The following is a 20,654-nucleotide window of genomic DNA, read 5'->3' as shown; positions in this document are numbered from 1 at the left end:
AGAAATAAAGTTAGGGAGAAAACGTTTGGCCTCACAGCCTCTCATGGTCTTTCCAAAGCCTGCAGTTGAGGACTTTGGTGTCTGTATGCAAAAGAATTAAGGTGACATGAAAAATATCTTGTAAAGTTTCATTTGGGCAGAGATTAGATATTAGGGGCACAGTTGTCTTTGCAATGTATATCTTCTTGTCCCCAGACAAAATGCATTTTCTTCTGAGAAAAGTACTAACACACACCCCCCTCCAAAAAAAAAAAAAAAAAAAAACAACTGTCTCTTAAATCTTCCACCATCTTAGGATCACATATGAGAAATGATTTCTTATAAACTTTTCATATTATACAGTGTAAGTGGTAGTATTTTTTAATATATGAAATAAGTTTATTTTCTAATATACAAGATAAAATGAGAAATAGTTCATTATTTTCTCTTGTAACAGAGCACTAACCTATATTCTCTGGAGGGTTTGTTTAATTTTTTATATAAAAACATGTGTTGTGTTAGAAACTGATGATGCCACAAAAAGGATATAAGCCTTCAAAAAAGTTTGTTAAAAGTGAACATTAAACATATAAACAACAAGATAATTTGAAATGATGGTAAGGATTCAATGAGATATAAAATTAGAAAATGTAATAACAATTTTAAGAAAGACGCATTCCTGGAAAGGGTGACAGGGGCTGTTTCCATGAAAATAGTGTGTGAGCTGATACATATAGTTTAAGTGGTAGTTTCTATATGGGTATTTGGAAGAAGGGTTCTGCAAGCAGAGGAAGCAGCATTTGTAAAGGCTGTAATATGGAAATGAGTTTGGGATGCTTGAGGGTCTATATACAAAGGATATTGTGATAAACAGGGCATTTTAGTTAAGGAACTTGCATTTTACTATCACATTTTGAAACAAGTGGGAAAAGTGGTGTGCTGCAGGGAGTGGAAAGACAGAGCAAAAACAAGACTGGCTGTACATGGTTTATATCAGATTTCATTAGGTGACAGCTTGTTTTAGCAAACTTCAAAGTGAACAGTAGCCTGCAGTTTAAAACAAATGACACCTAACAGTATAAATAAAAATGTAATGCCATCGTGGTATAAAATCATCCTCTGGGTTTTGCTCATGGAACTGAGTCAAGCCAAACCTGAGTATGAGTAATAGGCTCTGTTAAGTTAAAGGAACTTAATAGGCATTAGGTAAGTGGTGGGCAATTCGGACCTGAGGGTTTCTTCGATTTTTAGGCCATATAGGGTAACTTTGTGACCTTGTCATGGCATTTGTAAAATGTCATGGTTCAGGTGGGGGTGTCTTTTAGCATGCTAATGCATTATAATTAGTATATAATGAGCAGTGAGGATGAGCAGCGGTCACCCTCATTGCCTTCTTGGTTTGGGGGGTTTTGGCTGGATTCTTGACTGTAATCTGTTTTATCAGCAAGGTCTTTATGACCTGTATCTTGTGTTGACCTCCTGTCTCACCCTGTGACTTTTAATGCCTAATCCGGGAATGCAGCCCAGTAGGTCTAAGCCCAGCCCCTATTCAAAATGGAGTTGCTCTGGTTCAAACGCCCCTGACACTATTATCTAACAAGGCCCATAGGAATTGAGAGTTTTATCAGAGACAAATTTGTTTTTTCCATTATGTGGGGAAATCAAGTAGAGGTATAGGCTAATCTGAGAAACGTAAGAATCTACATTGCTATGGCAATGATTCTAAATATAGAAAGTAGATGCAGAAAGAAAGATGGCAAGTTTCATCAACAGAATAAACAGACAACCTATAGAATAGGTAGAAATATTTGCAAATTATGCATCTGACAAAGGTCTAATATCTAGCATATATAAGGAACTTAAATTTATAAGAGAAAAACAACCTCATTAAAAAGTAGGTGAAGGACATGAATAGACACTTTTCAAAAGAAGACATACATGTGGCCAACAAGCATATGAAAAAAGCTCAATATCACTAATTATTAGAAAAATGCAAATCAAAATCACAATGAGATACCATCTCACACTAGTCAAAATGACTGTTATTAAAACGTTAAAAAATAACAGATGGTTGTGAGGTTGCAGAGAAAAGGGAAGACTTATGTAGTTAGTGGGAGTGTAAATTAGTTCATCCATCGTGGAAAGCAGTATAGCAATTCCTCAAAGAACTAAAAGCAGAACAATAATTTGACCCAGCTGTCCCATTACTGGGTACACACCAAGAGTAATAAACATTTTTCTTCCATAAAGACACATGCATATGAGTGTTCATTGCAGCAATATTCACAATAACAAAGGTATAGAATCAACCTAAATACACTTCAATGACAGATTGGATAAATAATGTGTGATACATGTACACTATGGAATAGTATCCAGTCATAAAAAAGAATGAGATCATATCTTTTGCAGGAACATGGATGGAGCTAGAGGCTATTATCCTTAGAAAGCTAATGCAAGTACAGAAAACTAAATACCCACCACTCCCACAAGGGAGCTAAATGATGAAAACTTAGGAACACAAAGAAGAAAACAACAGATACTGGGGTCTACTTGAGGGTGGAGGATGGGAGAAAGGAGAAGAGTAGAGAGGAGTAGAAAGGATAACTGCTGGGTACTGGGCTGAAGACCTGGGAGATGAAATAATCTGTATAACAAACCCTCATGACACACATTTACCTATTTAACGAACCTTCATATGTGCCCCCAAACCTAAAATAAAAGTTAAATAAAGATGGTAACTTTCAAAAAATGATATTTTCTACATCAGAGTAACCTAGAGTATATTTCCTTTCCTGCAAACTATCGTGATGGAAATCATGTTAGTTCAAGAGAAAGTAGTAAGATACATCTTTGTATTTTGGTGTTCAAAATACGTCATGAAATGCATTAGCTCCTAGAAACAGACCGAGTGTGGATATAAAAGTATGTCATAATGAAATTTATATATTAGGCAATTACATTTGAAAACCGATATATATTTTTGTGGGGAGTCTAGGCTAAGAGGAAAGGGAGAACGCAAACAGATAATCGATGAGCATAGCTAAATGTAAATATGTTAATGCCTATTTTTTGTAGGAGTCACAGATGAAAGCAATGAAAGAGACTGTGCAGCTCTGCTTGACATCCGTTTTCCGTGATCAGCCTCCTCCCCCTTTAAGTTTAATTGCGTCAAATCCCACTCAGATGTTACTCCCACCCAGGAATATTGCCTCTAAGCTTCCAGATGCAGGGGCCAAAAGCAAGGTACCTACCTTTTATTTGTGCTTTGTAAAGTAACAGCAAGTAATGTGTTGTCTTTTAAGTCCAGTGTATATAATCACCAGAGTGGATTCAAGTATGATAACAAATCTATTGAAAGATTAGGAGGAAAATGGAAGGTAGTAACCCAGCTTGTAAAATTTCCAGTCACTAGAAGACTGTTGGAAGGGAACTTTTCTTTCATAGAGAACCTAGCTGTTTCTTAGGCAGAATCATCTAACTGTTTAATACAAAACAAAAACTAATAATGTTGGAGTAAGTTAAAAGAAAATATCTTGTATTACATTGCAATAAACATAACAGGTTTGATATGGAGAATATTTTCTTCTGGGGTATAAGTATCTTCAGAAAAGTATTTATTTTTTTCTTAAGTTCACAACTCTCAACACTGGCTGCACATTAGAATCTTAGTGTAAATATTTTTTTGAAGTGTGCTTAGGTGTATTTACATTTAAAAAGCCTGACTCCTGGGATTTTTTTCCTCAGACCTATTAAATTAGATTTTTTTGGGGGGGGGGGTTTAGACTCCAGTTATCAGTAATTTTTCAAAGTCCCAGGGGACTTTAAGGTGCATTTAACAAATTTGAACAAATCTTCCTCCAAATTCAACTCATTTGAACAAATCTTCCTCCAAATTCCCTCCACCAACCTAGTTTAGACAAAACAAAGACTATTTAATGGTGCTTTTGTTTCAATCTTCAAAAACTTAAATTTGTAGGTCCTACACTGAAATAAATCCTGACAGCCAGAAATCATCTTTGGAGAAAGGAGTTTTGTTTTGGGCACTATGTTGGAAAGATCTAGTTCTCTGATCACTTGTCTGAGCATCACTTGTTATTTAAATGAGTGCTATGGATACCAGCCTGACTTCTAAACGCAAATCTCAAGGGTTGAGCGCAGAAAAACTTAAGAACCACTAATGCAAATACCTAATGATGTGTTACATCTGACTTTCTTACTGCTTATTTCTGAGATTTCCTATTTTTGAATTAAAGTGGGTCGATTAGGGAAATGCTACTTTCAGGATGGAGAGTCAGAAATAAGTAGAATGAAATAAATCTTCTGACGTACTGTTTTTATCTGTAACTAGTCAACTTATGAACTACAAAGATTTAATCTGTGTGAGATCCTTATGTAATATTAATGTTTCTCTTTTAAAAATTATTCAAAACAACATAATTTAACTTTATTATAGTATTGTCTGTGTTTTTATATGTACTGAAGGACCTCTAAGAATTTCAAAGCCAATATTTTTCTCATTAGTTTTGTTCTGCCTTTTCACTGAAAAGTAGAGATTCAAAGTGTTTGTTTACCTAACAAAACTCAGGCAAAATAAGTACATGATAATGTAGTTTTTAAATGTTCGTCATGAAACATTCCGGGTAAGTTCTTTGAAACTGGTCATTGGTGAAATGCACAGCTGCAGACAGCCTTACCCATCTGTCAGGAAACCACACCCTTAGTCCACTTAGTGTTAAACCTCCAAAGGATGAGGAAAGGTTCAGTCTCATTAAGACTCATGACTTTGGACAAAACAGCTTTGTAATTCTATGGGCACATTATATTTGTTTCCAACTCAAAATATATCTGTTTAAAGTCATTATTAAAACTAGACTGTTTTTGACCCTGAATGTGTGGAGGAAATTACCAGTTGTTGCTATAACTGGTTTTCTATGAATAAATGTATGCCTTGTCTTTGAAATAAATAATAAATTTTTATTATTTATCTTGGCTTATCACAGAAAAAAAGATAGAAAATCATTTAGAAGACCATAGTTTGGTGATTGCCTATTTTTAAAAAATAACAAGAAAGTCAATTGTTTAAGATAGAATTTAGTAAGTCTAATTTAATGTACTATAGAATGTTCTGTTTTACAAAGATGTCCATTAAAAGTTTGGATGCTGTTTAAGTTTTGCTCATATTATTTATCTTTTTAATAGTGGTAAAATTGTAATTTTTGTATGCTTGGGACTTAATCCCTAAGCAGTACCCTCACAAATAATATTTTTAAAATCTTGAATAATATAATGTGATACAGGTGTGTATAATAAAACAAACATTTCAGCCATGGAATAATTATTCTCTATATCCAAAAAGACGACTCGTAAATGAGGATATTTGACTGGTTTCAAGTTCTTCAGAATTGGCTAAAAATAGCCACAGTGATATGCAGTGCCTGGTGAGAGTTGTAAGACAATCCTATCACAGGACCTCTTGGTGCCTCAGTTTCCTTAATGCCAAACTCAGTGTTATTGTGATGTGAGTACTCAGAATAATAATTCTTCTAATTTTCCATAATATCTGGCCATCTTCATCTAATTTCATTTGATTTTTACTTAGAGAGGTCTTATTTTTTCCTAATATAAATCCTTACATTTCCCAGTATGCAGTTTTAAGCAATTTTCAGCTCACGTATAGAAAGACAACATAGTGACCAAAATATGTTATTCGTTTTTTCTTCTAGGAGATTGGGTAATGCAGCCAAATTTTTTATTCCTGAGCATGAATGAGTCAATATTTATATGTGTGTGTTTGTGTCTATATATTTATATATGTACATATATATGCAAATATTTTATATATAATTTTATATAATATATTATGATATATATTTGATATGTATGATATATTTTATATTATATCTAATATATTATTATATTATACATAATATAATATAGATAATATATTTAATTAATATATAATTATATATTTATATAATATATTATATATTATATACAAAATATATAATATAAAATATGTTTTATATAATATATTACATATACTATATAATTTTATATAACATATATGTAAAGTATGTTATATATCAAATATATATTTATAGTATATATTATATACATACTATATTATGTATTGTAAATATAATACATATAAATATATATTTGATTATATATAAAATTATATAATATACATATATATATAATGTGAATTTTAAAAGTCACAGGTTCAAGAAGGGAGGAGTACAAAATTGCAAGGGTTTATTAGAAAAAGGTTAAAAATAATTAATGTCTTAGTACCCACACCATTTAAATTTATTGTTTTTATTGTGGTGCATACCTGTTACATTCACTGTTAGAACTACAGCTTAAGTTTCTGCGGAGAATCTTCAACCAAGCCCATCAGATACCCTTTCATCATTGCCCTTTGTAAAATCGAGGTGCCGGTTTCTCTCTAATTGGAGTGAATTATTTCTTACCCTCCCAGTTAGAATTATTTTTTCTTTCCTCAGTGCTTGCTTTGACAGCTGAGTGTTTCCTACTCTTGGCCCTTGGTCATCCCTTGAATGTTATGTCTGCATATGTCTTCCTTCTTCAGAGAGATGACTGTGCTGAGCTCGTTGATCTGTTTAACATTATTTAGTGTCCAGAATGATGTTTCTAGAATATTCATTTGAAATACTTGTGGTATGCCCTTCTTCTTCTTATAAATTGTCTTATAAATTTCAAATGACACTTGTTATATGCCCTTCTTCTTATAAATTTTCTTATAAATTCTTCTTAGAAATTTTACTTATTTGGAATTTAGAAAATTATATATTATTGTTTGTTTAGTGCTTCGTATTCAACTACATTGTTTTTCTTCTATGTACCAGTACTCTGCTGGTAACTAAGACAGCAAGCACATTTGAAGTGACACAGCCCTCAACTTTTGGAGATTGTAGCCTAATTTTCTGTAAGAGACAACAAGAAAACTGCAGGATTTATTCTTAGTAGTAGATCAGGTTATTTTTTGTTCGTTTCCTTTTTTGTTTTCTAGATACCTGGATACAAATACACAGGAGATGATGTATCTTTTATGTCTTTGTTATGATAATATATGTTTGTTATGTAGAAAATAATATTCTTTCAAATATATAAAATGCCAAGATAGAAACCAGGGGATCCAATGTGCATTTTGCATGAAATGACCCCAACTAAAGTAGAAACAAACAAACCATGTGACAATCTTGTAATCTATGTAGGAGAGGATGGTGACCTACTTTATGTCGCCGACACTGGAAATAGGATTCAAAATGTTATTGAGTCATAAAATTGTCATGACCTAGTGACTAAATGGAAAGCATGAAGGGAGGAAATCAAGAATAATAGTCCTTGCATTCATTCACTGTGATGTAAAAGGCAAGAGGGGGGTTTAAAAGGGAAACCAAACTGATTTGTTTTTAACCTGCTGTGTTTTGAGTTTCTGTCATAATACCAAGAGCCCATATCCAGTAGATGATTATGTATTTAAATCTGGAAGTGAGGTAAGACATCTGAATAAAGATATAAGATTAGATATCATCACAATGAATAGGGTTAAATATTGGAAATAAATAAAATTACCTGAAAAGACGGTATGGAGTGAAAAGAGGTGAGGGCTGCAAAGATACTCAGCATAAGAAATAACATGAGTATGGATTTATGTGTAAGCTAACAGATGGAATGTTTATGACAAAAGTGCATTTATTCCCATTATTTTGCTGAGATACTCTCTAATGTATATTTAAACTGAGAGTCATGATTTTTCTATGCCTATTTTGCTAGTGCAAAAAATAGAGCATGCATGTGTATATTTAGAATGATAAATACTCCAGTGGTCTGTTGGAGGTGGCTCATACGTGCTTGCAAATGTTGACTGTTAAATTTACAGAATTTGTACTATTCAACTGTTTAATACAGTCATTATTAAATGTTATATATACTTACAATTAAATAAATTCTACCAATGGCAGTGTGGTAAATACCAAAGCTACTACGTAGTACTATAATCTATGCTGTTAAGGATATTGTATATTTTGGATCTGTATAGTGGAAATACTATATAATAGTATATTACTGCATATCTCTTTGCAATTTGTGTTCAATGACATCATGTTAGTAGATTCAAATTCGTAGTATTTATACTGTAGAAATTGACAAACACTATAAATTGGGATCCTCCTAACCCACAGAGCTAGTGAATAGCATGCCTGTGTGTGTGTGTGTGTGTGTGTGTGTGTGTGTGTGTCTTTGTGTAACATTTAAGACAGGATTAATTGGAATTATAAATAATATACAAAAAAAAAGTGACTAACATTTTTTCTACTGCTGTGTGGTAGAGCTAGATGCATAGCAGTGCTCAGAAAAGGCAAATTAATAAACAAAAAGCTTGTGTAATTAATGGCATTCTGAAAAAACTCATTTTGTGTAACTATTACAATACTTAATTATATTCATTTTTTATAAAATATATACTTTATAGAATTTGGAAAAAAATCAATATAGGAGGAAGAACAGAAAACATATCACCAAGAATCCTACCACTTTTAGTTTAAAAAATATGAATTAATACACAGTAATATGTTTGGTGTTTATATTTGCATAATGGAATGTTTAAGAGGTAGGATTCATTAGTCAGACTAAGTAAAAATCTCTTTTCTGCTACTTTTTAATTTTAATGCCTCGATCAGATTACTTAACTTTTCTGAGACTCATCTTTCAGGTCTATTAAATGGAGATAATTACAACACCAACCTGAGAAAGTTGTCGAGGAGATCAAATACAAAAATTCACATAAAACATTAGCATATGTTGTGGTGCCTGACATATATAAAGCAGTCAATAAATATGTGAAACAAGTATTAGGATCTCTTAAAGCCAAGATAACATGAAAACACTTGAAGAAAATTTTTAGTAGGATGTTACTTTAACTTTAAATAAAGTTACACTGTTTACATTGTATTATTTTTCAAGTGTTAGAATACATTAATTCAAATAAGTGTAGCTTCAATTTTTAGCATAAAAGTATAGCAGAATCCTTACAATCCATTTAGTGTCAGGGATCATAACAGTACATGTCATAAAGAAAGGAGAATGTTTAAAGACACCAGAAATGGAAAGCAATTCAGATAAGCAATGCAGACAAACAGCAATAAAACTGTGCTACGAAAACCCATATATCACCCCATCCCAGGCTATTACCGTTTCTTTTCTTTTTCTTTTCAACTCACTGCCTTAGTTGCAGTTTATATCGTTGAAGGTCATAACTGTGAGGTCTACTTAATTGGAAAAGGATGATTTATTAGTTTTTGTTTAAATTTGTTGGAAATGCCGAAGTCATTCCAGGGCAGCAGGATGTAGCTCTCTTTAGGAGCTTAAAGACATGCAAGTGAAAGCTGAATTTTTCTTAGTGTCTGGAAGTTTAGATAGGTCAAGGTACATTTTTCTTTTCCTCTTTTCTGCCAAAAATCTGTTACAAAGTAGTTTTTAAGAAACCTCAAAACAATGCACCTGGAATCATCATAAGCCAAGGTTCTGAGCCTAGGCTGCATCTTCAAATGATTATGGGCTTCAAAAATGCTTACACCTGGGTGTCAATACTCCCAATTCTGATACAATTTAGCAGGCATTTAGGCTAGTTTTGGAGACTTTTTAAAAACCTCAGATGATTCTAATTTACAGCCAAGCTTGAACATGAGTAAGATCCTTAGTTTAGAAATGAGAGAGGACTCTAAGAAGTAAGCTTGCCCCATCTCTCTAGTTCTCTGCTTCTAGAAGAGATTTCTCAGGTAATACAGAGGTGATCAATTTTAAACAGTTCTCTTTTTCCACCTGCTGTCTGTCAATAGCTAACCATTTAGTTATCTCCAATATTTACCACCTGTTGACATTCTTTCAGTGCTACAAATGTATATTTTATATCTTCATTGATCAGAATTATTGTGAAGATAAAAGTAAAGGTGTCAGTCTAAAACATTTTTGCAAAATAACATTACATTTGAGAAATTTTGTTTGTATTTTCTTTGAGGCCTTGGAAGTTTGAATGCCTGGTTTAATTACTCCCTAATATATGTGGCATTTCCATGGCAATTAAAATTTTAAGTAGAAATGTGTAATATTTTACATGTTGCTATATAAAAATGTATATTATATGTGCACATAAGTATTTGTATTCTTATATTATGAATTATAAAAATATATTTAAACTGGTAAATACAAAAATTGAGCTCATGAGGACTCTATTGTTTTATATTTAGTAATGGTATACAGGTTTGTATCTAGGAATGGTCTGAAATAACCTTCTAAGTTTTCATTTACTCATCATTCCTGATACATATTTAATTTTTAAAAAAAGCTAGTCATGGAACTTGATTACATGCATATATCTATGAATGTCTTCCAAAGACATTTGTTAGAGAACTGAGGATACAATTTATTTAATCCTTCTAAAATTAAAATAAATTTAAACAAAACATTCTTGGTGGGAATGTTATTTTATGTAAGTCTAGGAAGTCATATTTATAATTCAGAGAAAATGTCATTACTTGCTATCTTCTATGTCACAAAACAATGTTCACCAGGTTCTATTTTTATTTCCCATATTTTTGTTAGAATCTCCTGGACACTCATCAAGTAGCAATTACTTTTATGGTACGTCCATTGTAACAAAGATTAAGTTTTTTTTAAATGTATTTTATTTACTACTTGTATTCATAGGTAAGAAGCCCAACATCCCTTCCATTAATTATCAGTAAAAGCAGCATTTTGGTTTTGACACTAGAAATTCTTACTCAACTCTTCTTTTTGTCTCTTCAAATGTAAATGTTCTGAACCTGAAAAACTCCATCTACAGCAGATGTATTTCCTTTTATACTTGCAAAAAAAGTCTATAAGAAATTTAATAAACTTAATATTGTCATTGTAAATTTTCAGTATTTCTTTTCTCTCCAGATACCTACTTTTTAAATTTTTGTATATTGAAGCTACTAAGAATCTACTAAAATTCTTTAAACAATGAAAGGCTGACAAGATTAAAGTTTTAAGAAGATAAATCCAGCAGTATATAGAGAAAAGGGCTAGGTGAACAGCATCTATAAACAAACACAATTTGGGGGAAAGTAGTATATTCTTGGTGAGAGACAGTGAGTGGCAGTGGGGAAGGAGAGAGAAATGCAAATGACATGAAATTTGGAGATATTTGTGAGGAAGTGGAGATAAGAAAACTGCATTTTTTTTTTTCTTTTGAGATGGAGTCTTGCTGTCACCCAGGCTGAAGTGCCGTGGAGCGATCTTGGCTCAATGCAACCTCTGTCTCCTGGGTTCAAGAGATACTCCTGTCTCAGCCTCCTGGGTACCTGGGACTAGGTGCCACCATGCCCAGCTATTTTATTTTATTTTATTTTATTTTATTTTATTTTATTTTAGTAGAGATGGGGTTTCACCATATTGGCCAGGCTGGTCTCAAACTCCTGACCCTGTGATCCACCCACCTCTGCCTCCCCAAGTGCTGGGATTACAGCCGTGAGGCACGACACCCAGCCAGAAAACTGCATAATTGTTTTTAAGGAAATTGGCTATGAAGAGAAGAGTGGGAAAATGCAGTGGGGGAGGTTCTTTGTAGAATGGAAAGAGATTTGAGTATAATTTTAGAAATAAAGGTAATGAATAAAAAAATATATTGACCATATTGAAGGCGTAAAATAGAGATATATGATAAGGATGCAAATTTTCAGAAGCAGCAGCAAGAAATATGAAGAGTATAAGATGATGGCTGGGTGCGGAGGCTCACACCTGTAATCCCAGCACTTTGGGAGGCCGAGGTGTGTGAATCAGCTGAGGTCAGGAATTCGAGACCACCCTGAAAAACCCCGTCTCTACTAAAAATACAAAAATTCGCTGGGCGTGGTGGTGCATGCCTGTAGTCCCAGCTACTCAGGAGGCTGAGGAAGGAGAATGTCTTGAATCTGGGAAGCAGAGGTTGCAGTGAGCTGTGATTGCATCACTACACTCTAGCCTGGGCAACAGAGCGAGACTCTGTCTAAAAAAGAAAATAAAAAAGTATAAGGTGAGGAGTTGGACATCAAAAAGAGTAGGGACATATCAACTTTTGAGATGAAGACAAGTTGGTAAAGATGAATGAAGATACAGAGAGATTTAGATGCAGATGGAGGAAAGGTCTAAATGATACCACATGACCTGTAGTTTATCGGTCAACATTAGGCTTTTCCTGACTCTGGAGAAGAAACCTGACATGCTCCACAAATGTCTTTGCAAACCTTGATTTCTCTCTGTCACATTCACCCTAATCCAATTTCTAAATCCCCTCTATAGCGTGCCTATGAGCATCCTGCTTTGTTCTGCAATCCAAGGAGGAGGGGGTAGGAATATGAGAACATACATTCCCTCAACTGCTTCAAGAGATGGGCTTAGGAGACATGAGATCCAATCAAATGAAGGGTTGCTTCAAACAAAATTTACCAAAAGAAAAGCAAAAAAATATACAAAATGATGATATGGATTAAAACTTAAAAATAATTTCAAAACACAGTTAATACATTCATGTATGTTTAAGGAAATTTAAATTTGTAAACAAAATTAACTATGGGATTGAACTCACATATAGTTCAGTAGTGCCTCATATTCCAAAACTATCTTCGTAAAGACAGGGGTAGGCTCTGATCTTTTCTGCCTTATAGGATTGTAGCAGATGTAGAGAGAAGCTGAAAATACTTCTTTCAGTTATTGGTTTATGCTGATTTCGTTGTTTTTTTTTTTTCTGTTAGTATGTATTACTTTTTAATTTTTTTTAATTTTTATTTTTTTACGATACTTTATGTTCTAGGGTACATGTGCACAACGTGCAGGTTTGTTACATATGTATACATGTGCCATGTTGGTGTGCTGCACCCATTAACTCGTTATTTACATTAGGTATATCTCCTAATGCCATCCCTCCCTCTTCTCCTACCCCACAACAGGCCCTGGTGTGTGATGTTCCCCTTCCTGTGTCCAAGTGTTCTCATTGTTCAGTTCCCACCTATGAGTGAGAACATGCAGTGTTTGATTTTCTGTTTTTGCGATAGTTTGCTGAGAATGATGGTTTCCAGCTGCATCCATGTCCCTACAAAGGACATGAACTCATCCTTTTTTATGGCTGTATAGTATTCCATGGTGTGTATGTGCCACATTTCTTAATCCAGTCTGTCAATGATGGACATTTGAGTTGATTCCAAATCTTTGCTATTGTGAATAGTGCTGCAATAAACACACATGTGCATGTGTCTTTATAGCAGCATGGTTTATAATCCTTTGGGCATATACCCAGTAATGGGATGGCTGGGTCAAATGGTATTTCTAGTTCCAGATCCTTGAGGAATCACCACACTGTCTTCCACAATGGTTGAAGTAGTTTACAGTCCCACCAACAGTGTAAAAGTGTTCCTATTTCTCCACATCCTCTCCAGCACCTGCTGTTTCCTGACTTTTTAATGATCACCATTCTAACTGGTATGAGATGGTATCTCATGGTGGTTTTGATTTGCATTTCTCTGATGGCCAGTGATGATGAGCATTTTATTACGTGTCTGTTGGCTGCATAAATGTCTTCTTTTGAGAAGTGTCTGTTCATATCCTTTGCCCACTTTTTTGATGGGGTTGTTTGTTATTTTTCTTGTAAATTTGTTTGAGTTCTTTGTAGGTTCTGGATATTAGCCCTTTGTCAGATGAGAAAACAGAGATATAGACTAATGGAACAGAACAAAGCCCTCAGAAATAATACCACACATCTACCAAAACAGAGATATGGTACTGGCTTATGCTGATTTCCAATGGTCCTTGTGAGGTATTAGCAAGTGCCATTAGGTGGGCACCCTGAGTATGTTGGGTTCCCTCTTTAACACCACTGTCTTGGAGAACTGTGTTAAAATCTGTTGCAAAATATCTGATACCCAGTGCCAAGAATTATTTGTAGGAGCACTAATTTGGATTTCAGCAGACCAGTTGCAAATCCTGATTTCTGCTAATTATTCAATACACATATGATGCCTTGAACAATTGTACTAGAAATTTTGATTATTCATTTGTGGAACAGAGCAAGCAATACAAAACAGTGAGCCTAAGAAACCAAAATGAATGTGTGCTAAATTTATAGTATGATTGAAGATATGTAGTATGTCCAGCATTTAAGAGCATAGACTCTAAGGGCAAACTGCCTGAGTTTGAACCTGTACTCTGCCACTCATCAGCTGTGTAAAAGGGGAAATTTTTGAACCAGTTCCTCACCAGTAATGTGGGGATAATACCGTTTTTCTCAAAGTGCTCTTATGAGGATGAACTGAATATTATTATTTTGGACTTATTTGGCTTAATACTATATGATTATGTGATCATCTCTAGGGAAGTGTCATCAAAAAGATCTAAATAAAGTTTGACAATAAGAAAATAATTTGAACTTTCACCCAAATAATTTTCATAGCCAGGCGCGGAGGCTCATGCCTGTAATCTCAGCACTTTGGGAGCCTGAGAGAGGTGGATCATCTGAGGTCAGGAGTTCGAGACCAGCCTGACCAACATGGTGAAACCCTGTCTTTTAAAAATGCCAAATTAGCTGGGCACGGTGGTGCCTGCCTGTAATCCCAGCAACTCGCAAGGCTGAGGCAGGAGAATCGCTTGAACCCGGGAGGTGGAGAGGTTGCAGTGAGCCGAGATCGCGCCATTGCACTCCAGCCTGGGTAACAGGAGCAAAACTCTATCTCATTTAAAAAAAAAAAAAATTGAATTTTCATAAAAGAACTTCCAAAAACAATTGGAAACATATGGAAACATAAGATCTTTATAGTTTCTAAAAAGGAATAATATCATTTATACTATAACTGATGAAAGACCAGATAATTCTTTATTATATTGATCCACTCTCAGTGTACTATGAGTTGGATTTAAATGTTTCAGAGAAAATTGGAAGCAGTAGCCTTGCTTTCATCACCATATGGAACATATTGATATTTAGAAATTTGTGAAATCACAACAGTGTGTGTGAGTCTTCTACGGTGCTGGTATTAGGCTTTCCTATGACGTATGTGGTTCTCTTTGATCTCCACTTTATAAAAACAAGAATATTCTGAGTTTTTGTAGCTACCTAACCTAAGAATGTATCCACATCTATTATAATCTAAAAGCAAACTTTTCTCTTTTTCAGGATATTGTTCAGTTTTTTTTTTTAAGAACTGAGATATAGGCATACAATTTTAAGTTTCTCACTGTTTTTTATTGTCGTACGATAAGAGAGGAGGATAGATAGATGATTTATATATAGATAAATAGGAAGACAATTTAATGTAACATTCATAACAGGCTGTCAGCATATAGTCACTCATAGAATAATCAATTATAATCTATTTACAATTGCTCTGATACGAATTTAGAAGGATTCTCTTTTTCCAGTATCTCGCGGAAGTAATTAGTGATTTATTTATTTTTTATGTAACTCTAGCATATGGTTTATCAGATTGGTTATAAAGACTGAACAACTTGAACTTTTAAAAAACTGACTATTCAACTCAATATGCCAAATATTGAGCAGAATGCCTGAAACACATAGTAGGTATGTGAGAGGACTATTCCAGACATATGCCAAGGGAAGGACAAATGCAAAGAAATTCAACTATAAACTTGTTCAAAAAACCAGTTAGTCATGATTTAAGACTACACATCTCATCTCATAAGTAAGATTGATTTCAGGATAAAAAAGTTATCTTGGAGAATTTGAAGAGCCTAATTAACTAGATTTCAAATACATTCTTGGATTATCTGTTGTGTTTTTTTTTTTTTTTTTTAAGTGCAAGCAATATTTTTAGAATGTTAATACCATATATTCTTACATACACTTTGTATTTTATAGTTTATCTCTTCCCAATTGCTCAATAACAATAATAATATATACCATTTACATAGTTTTTTGTGAAAATTGCTATGTGATGTTTTGTATCATCACAGTGTACCCAGCAGGTCTTACTCTAATGATTTTAATTAAATAAGAAACTAGAACTGAGTGCAGGTTTCTTTCCTTTTTTTTTTTTTTTTTTTTTTGAGATGGAATCTCTCCTGCCTCAGCCTCCCAAGTAGCTGAGACAACAGGTGTGCACCACCGCACCTGGCTAATTTTTTTTGTATTTTTAGTAGAGACAGGGTTTCACCATGTTAGCCAGGATGGTCTCAGTCTCCTGACCTTGTGATCTGCCTGCCTTGGCCTCCCAAAGTGCTGGGATTACTGGTGTGAGCCACCGCGCACAGTCGAGCCCAGGTTTCTTATTCCGGGTCAGGTACAACAAATCACTCTCAAAATTAATATTAATTAGACTCTCAAAAATTTCCTAATCAAATGGAGTGAACACAAATATGCAGTGTTTCTTACACTCTCATAACACTGTTAAAATTTATAGAGCACTTATTTTATGCCTTGCTCACTGCTAATGGCTTTGCACAAGTTTTCTCAGTTAAAATCAAGAACATTGGGAGATAACACTGATAGTACTCTGACAGTATAAGCAAGAAAACCAAGGCTTACAGAAGCTAAAATCCACACTAGCTCTCAAAACAAGATGAATGGCAACTTAACTCTTGGAGTCAGATATATCTGGCTTTGGAATCTAAGCATCTAATCATCACTTCATGTCTTCTGATGTGGTTCCTACATCAACTCACTTGTGCTTGGAAAGACATGTGAAACACATTAGAACATTTTTCTTTAGTATTCATTCCATTACAATTGTCTCCAAAAATAAGTAATCACAATTTTAAAAGGTAACATTTATTTTAACTCCAAGAAAGTACTAACCAAGAGAACAGAGTACATCTCCAAATTCTTCAAGGGTTTAAGGGTCAAAGTTAATTATACAAATCTGCTTCATTTTTTTTTTTTTTTTTTTTTTTTTTTTTTTTGAGACGGAGTCTCACGCTGTTGCCCAGGCGGGAGTGCAGTGGCGCGATCTCGGCTCACTGCAAGCTCCGCCTCCTGGGTTCACGCCATTCTCCTGCCTCAGCCTCCTGAGTAGCTAGGACTACAGGCACCCGCCACCGCGCCCGGCTAATTTTTTGTATTTTTAGTAGAGACGGGGTTTCACTGTGATCTCGATCTCCTTACCTTGTGATCCGCCCGCCTCGGCCTCCCAAAGTGCTGGGATTACAGGCTTGAGCCACCGCGCCCGGCCATCTGCTTCATTTTTTAACATCCCCTGAACTATCCTCCATGTGAAAGGATACATGAGGGAGGTAAGATCTCACAGTGTGTGTTAAAGCCAATATTTCTTCTTCAACCTCCTTTTAATAGGCAAAGTTTATAATATGATTCTGGAAGAAAGAACATGAATAGTATTCGAAGGTAACATTTTTATTCAATGGGAAACAAGGGAGTCTATGTCTAGATATCCCTAATCAAACTCTATTTCCTAGGTTTCTGCAAAGGAAGTTGTAGTTCAGAGATAAAATCATGTTTTCTCACAACTTTATAAAGGCCTCACAGCCAATGTTCTTGTTAGTTTATTAAAAGACATGTTACCGAATGATAGAAGAATCCATGGATGCAAAATCCCCATGACTATATGCAAAGAGTAATTTAATTAACTATATAAAATATGACTCTGTAATGTGGTCCTTTATGAAATAGGTTAAAAAGGACACGATTATGCATTTTATTATCATAAGATTCTCTTTACAACCCTGATAAGCATCAGCATGGCCTTAAACTTGAATATGTTTTTCCTGAATCATACATTTAATAACTATATATTAAGTACTTTGAGTATACAAACCATTGCTTAGGGATTTGTGTGCTATATTTCTTTTAGTTATTGTAACTGTCTGTAAGGATAATATCTTTTTACATCCAAGAAGCTGGATAGCAGAGTTTTAGAAGTTATCTTCTAGGCTTTTTGTATTGTGTTGTGTCCTCCAAGAAGACACAAAATAGAATTAGATTTGTAAGAGGTTTATTTGGGAAAATGCCTGTGAGAGAAAATAGGGAGGCAGACATAGGAGGCTGGAAGAGCCATAAGGTCCCAGTGCAGATCTAATCACTCTGGAGCAGTGAGGGAAGAAAGAGGGTCTGGATATGAGAAGGCTTAGATTCCTGTGCAGTTAACAAAAAAAAAAAAAAAAAGAAAGAAAGAAAAAGAAAAGAAAAACAACTTTGGCAAATGTCAATGGGAAGTCATTGAATAAAAGCCACCCATCAGAAGAGTCCCCATATTTTATGGGAATGGGCTACCTTACTAGCCCCGTTACATCACATGCTGGGGAAGTCACAGCTTAGCAAATGAGGCTTTCAGTCAATTATGTTCCCTGAAGTGGGAAATCTGAGAGGTTCCGTGTTGGTGGACCGTATTTTGCTCATTATGCTGGAACAAATCTCACATTCCTCAAGACTGTCAGTTTCTTGCTAAACTATGGCTTCTAAATCTCAGGGAAATTTAGGATATCTTCCTAGGATGTCTTTCAAATTTAGGATATCTTCATTATTTATTTTATTTAATAGCTGAAGAAGCTAATGTTATGGGAGACTAACAGAATAGTAAAACTCTGACGCTCATGATATCAATCCAAAGGTGTAGCATTAACTGCAGACAGTATAGCTTGCTTCCTGTGTGGAGATACAACAGACAAATATGGACTCTGTGAAAGCCATCCTGATGCTGACACTTTTTTCCTATATCTTTCAGTCAGGAACAAAGCAGAATGAATTATATGAACAACTGGGATACGGTGAAACTGAGCTTCTCAAATTTCTAGATGTCCAGCATTTAGGTTATATTAAAAGAGATACGCTGGCCCATTTGTTCAAGTCACTAAGCTAAACAATGTAAGGTTAAGATATTTGACTTATGTCATCCAACTAATAGAAAACAAGATTTAAACTAAGGTCTGGTAGTTATAAAATCAGTTTTTTTTTTTTTCTAGTATTGCTAATCATATGTGATATATACACAACTATGTCTGGTGATACTCAACCTAGTTACTCTGATGTCTTCAAAATGTAGAGTTTGGTCCTCTAGAAAATGCAGGCTTTCAGCTCTTTATCAAAAGGAAGAATAATTGTTAGGCTTTAGAATTGTGTTCTTTTCTCCATTCCTCCCTCAGTTTCACTTTTCTTCCCCTTTTTCAATATTTATCAGGTGTCACCATGTGTAAGACACATGGGAAAAAAGGGAAGAAAATGTTACAAATCATATGCAATCCATAAAAATATATATATCTCTCTATAATCCTTTCAATAATTTTATCTATGTACATATATGAAACAAAATATATATTTATATTTTAATAAAATTCTGAAATATTTTCTATTTTAGTACAAATACATTTAAAATAATGTATTTTTTCAAATGTGAGACATTTGAATGACTGCAAAGAATTCTTCTCAATATTCATATTTTTATGTGAACATAGACTTCTCTTCCTGTAGTTTTTATCTCACATACCTATCTTTGCCCTGGGGTGCATGTACTTTGACATCTTTATATCAGTAAAAAAATTATAGTAGATAATGAAGCAGATAGAGAGAAAGTGTGACAGCCTTAATTAAAATTGCTTGGAAATGTAACAGTCTCTGTGTATTAGTCTGTTCTCATGCTGCTAATAAAGACATACCTGAGACTCGGTAATTTATAAAGAAAAGAGGTTTAATAGTCTCCCAGTTTCACGTGGCTGAGGAGGCCTCACATTCATGGCAGAAGATGAAGGAAGAACAAAGGGATGTCTTACATAGTGGCAGGCAAGAGAGTGTGTGCAGGGGAGCTCCCTTTTATGAAACCATCAGATCTCCTGAGACTTACTCACTGTCATGAGAACAGCATAGGAAAGACCTGTCCCCATGATTCAATTACTTCTCACCAGTTCCCTCTCATGACACGTGGGAATTAAGGGAGCTACAATTCAAGATGAGATATGGGACACAACCAAACCATATCATCCCACTCCTGGCTCCTCCCAAATCTCATGTCCTCACATTGCAAAACCAATCATGCCTTCCCAACAGTCCCCCAAAGTCTTAACTCATTTCAGCATTAGCTCAAAGGTCCATGGTCCAAAGTCTCATCTGAGACAAAGCAAGTCCCTTCCACCTATAAGCCTGTAAAACGAAAACATGTTAGATACTTTCTAGATACAAAAGGGATACATACATTTGGTAAATATACCCATTCCAAATGGGACAAATTGGCCAAAATGAATCAGATACAGGCCCCATGCAAGTCCAAAATTCAGCAGGGCAGTCAAATCTTAAAGCTCCAAAATGATCTCCTTTGAATCCATGTCTCATGTTCAGGTCACACTGATGCAAGAGGTGGACTGCCATGGCCTTGGGCAGCTCTACCCTGGTGAATTTGCCACCCTCCTAGCTGCTTTAACAGCTGGCGTTGAGTGTCTGTGACTTTTCCATGTGCACAGTGCAAGCTGCTGATGGATCTACCATTCTGGGGCCTGGAGGATGGTGGCCCTCTTCTCACAGCTCTACTATACAGTACCCCAGAGGGGACTCTGTGTCCCCCCTGGGGGACACATTTTCCTTCCACACTGCACTGGCATAGATTCTCCATGAGGGCCCCTCCCCTGCAAGAAACTTCTGCCTGGACATTGAAGCATTTCCAAATACCCTCTGAAATCTAGGT

The 20,654-nt window shown here is 34.8% G+C and overlaps 1 protein-coding gene across 3 annotated transcripts in view; it reads left to right on the top strand.

Moving 5' to 3' along the window:
• LOC105499099 (leucine zipper protein 2) overlaps positions 1–20,654 on the top strand; it is a 588,465-nt gene that overhangs the window by 488,827 nt on the left and 78,984 nt on the right. For all 3 annotated transcript variants that reach the window (XM_011771566.3, XM_011771569.3, XM_071074956.1), the window contains one exon: positions 3,058–3,225. In XM_011771566.3, the coding sequence (XP_011769868.3) occupies positions 3,058–3,225 (168 nt within the window). The remainder of the gene's footprint in view (positions 1–3,057; positions 3,226–20,654) is intronic.

Source organism: Macaca nemestrina, chromosome 12 (genome assembly GCF_043159975.1).
Source record: "Macaca nemestrina isolate mMacNem1 chromosome 12, mMacNem.hap1, whole genome shotgun sequence".
In the NCBI taxonomy this organism is placed as follows: domain Eukaryota; kingdom Metazoa; phylum Chordata; class Mammalia; order Primates; family Cercopithecidae; genus Macaca; species Macaca nemestrina.
Note: the sequence above shows the minus strand (reverse complement) of the source record. Positions and strands in the feature narration are given on the sequence as shown.